Here is a 2,129-nt window from a genome sequence, read left to right as displayed (position 1 = left end):
GAAGGAGAAGGGGAAGGGGAAGGGAAAGAAAAGCAGGCAGACCAGATGGAAACAAAAAGAGTGAACCCTGCGGAGGCAGGAGAAGAATGAAACAAAAGACACTCCATAAACTGTGAAGTCAGTGACAATGCTTGCTGAAAAGGGAGCTGGCTTTATTTGCCTTTGTCTTGTTTCGTGGAAATAAAGAGCAAGGCTGAACCCTCGCAGGAGACACTGTGTGTCTGTCGCACTTGCTGCTGTGTCCTTGGACAGCCTGCCGCAGAGGAGGCTGAGCCATGAAATACAGATTCTGTGTTTATCTCATAGAGAGAAATGGAGAATAAAACCCGAGGGATGACAGGAGGCCCTGAGGAGACCTGGAGTAGATCCGAGTTCACTCTGAGAGGACAGTGAGATGTCCTCAGACACAGGCAGGGAGTGGGGAAACACAGAGGCTTACCATGATGGAGGAAGACTCCGCCCCACCTCATGCTGAACAGCATCAGTACTGTGAGAAAAGGGAAGAGCTATTTCCTGAACTCAGTGGGGAAGATTCAGGGTGGATTCCGTTACCGTGATCACCAGGAATGGGATAGAAACCCAATAGGTATAAAAGGAAACTTCTGGAATAATAAGTAGAACCAAATTCAGGGGCTACTGGTTCTACTTAAGTCACAACCCATTGCCTAGAGGAGGGCATGCTGAGACACGCACCTGCAGTGGGCTTGGACCATGACAAGTCAACCCCATCAAGGTCAGCCAGTTCCTCCTCCGCCTGGGTGAGGGAGACAGAGAAGATGCGCACAGACTGGTAGGCGGCAGAGTCAGACAACTCCTTTGAGCTGTTAAAGATCTAGAGGAGAAATCAGAGGGTCAGATAATCTGATAGAGGGTAAACTGGCTTGCAACTTCTCAGAAAACATATCTTCTAATCCACGGAAATCCTTCTGATACTTGATATGCTGAGAATAAGTGAATAACCTAAATCGGTAAATGGGCTATACCGAACATCTGGATCCGGGTGTCTCTGTCCAGCAGAGACAATGAGATGAATCACATTCCAGAAGACAGTTCACAAACAATGAAACCTGTGATCTTCCACTGCAGGTCTGTCCTGGACAAGAACAGCTGTATAAGGATGAGGCTAAAGAACACTACGGGGGACTAGAGAGGTGCCTCAGCTGTTAAGAGCACTGCCTGCTCTTCCAGAGGTCCTGAGTTCAATTCCCAGCAACCACATGGTAGCTTACAACCATCTATAATGGGATCTGATGCCCTCTTTTGGTGTGTCTGAAGACAGCTACAGTGTACTCGTGTGCATAAAATAAATAAATCTTTAAAAAAAAAAACACTATGAGTTACATAATTATCTTTTTCCCCCATGGTTCTGGGGACTAAACCTAAGGTCTAGAGAATGCTGGGTAAACCCTTAACTACTACACTCGAAACCCATATGTCTCGAAACCCATAGATTGCTTTAACTTAAAACTAAAAGGCTCCCCTAACTGACATATGATAACACAAAGCGTTTGAATTAACAATGGTATTTAGGGAATCTCTGTGGAGACAACATAAAAGACTCCGTGACTTACGTAATCTATATACCATACAAAAAAAACAGATCCCAAAGAAACACACCAAAGAAATGTGGCAACTAGGTTATTCCCACCTCGGTCCTGGAGGGTAGTTACCAAGGAAAAGGTTGGTAAGTGAGGTAATCTGAAAAGTGATGTGTAGGAGGCGGCTTCTGACAGAGAGAAATGTGTCTGTCCAAAGAAACCACATTTCCCCAAGCCACTTCACAAACCCTCATGACACAGCGGGTTGGGTTGTTTTGGGTTATTGTTGTTGGGTTGTTTTGGGTTATTGTTGTTGGGTTGGTGGGTTGTTTTGGGTTACTGTTGTTGGGTTATTCTGGGCAAGAATGTATGCACCATATTGAATGACTTACTTTTTAGGTCTATTAAGCCCCATTCCACTGCCACTATTCCCATACCACTATTTCCTTTCATCTTGGTTTCTTGCATCATCATTAGGTTTTTGTTGTTGGGTTGTTTTGGGTTATTGTTGCTGGGTTGGTGGGTTGTTTTCGGTTATTGTTGTTGGGTTGTTTTGGGTTACTGTTGTTGGGTTGTTGGGTTGTTTTGAGT

General features: G+C 44.9%; 1 protein-coding gene across 1 annotated transcript in view; it reads right to left on the bottom strand.

Annotated features, from left to right (window-relative positions):
* Positions 1-2,129, bottom strand: part of Siae (sialic acid acetylesterase) — a 36,810-nt gene that overhangs the window by 20,429 nt on the left and 14,252 nt on the right. Inside the window, exon 4 of the mRNA XM_028755786.1 lies at positions 694-832. Within this exon, the coding sequence (XP_028611619.1) occupies positions 694-832 (139 nt within the window). The remainder of the gene's footprint in view (positions 1-693; positions 833-2,129) is intronic.

Source organism: Grammomys surdaster, unplaced genomic scaffold (genome assembly GCF_004785775.1).
Source record: "Grammomys surdaster isolate TR1022 unplaced genomic scaffold, NIH_TR_1.0 126086, whole genome shotgun sequence".
NCBI lineage: Eukaryota > Metazoa > Chordata > Mammalia > Rodentia > Muridae > Grammomys > Grammomys surdaster.
This window is presented reverse-complemented; position numbering and strand designations above follow the sequence as displayed.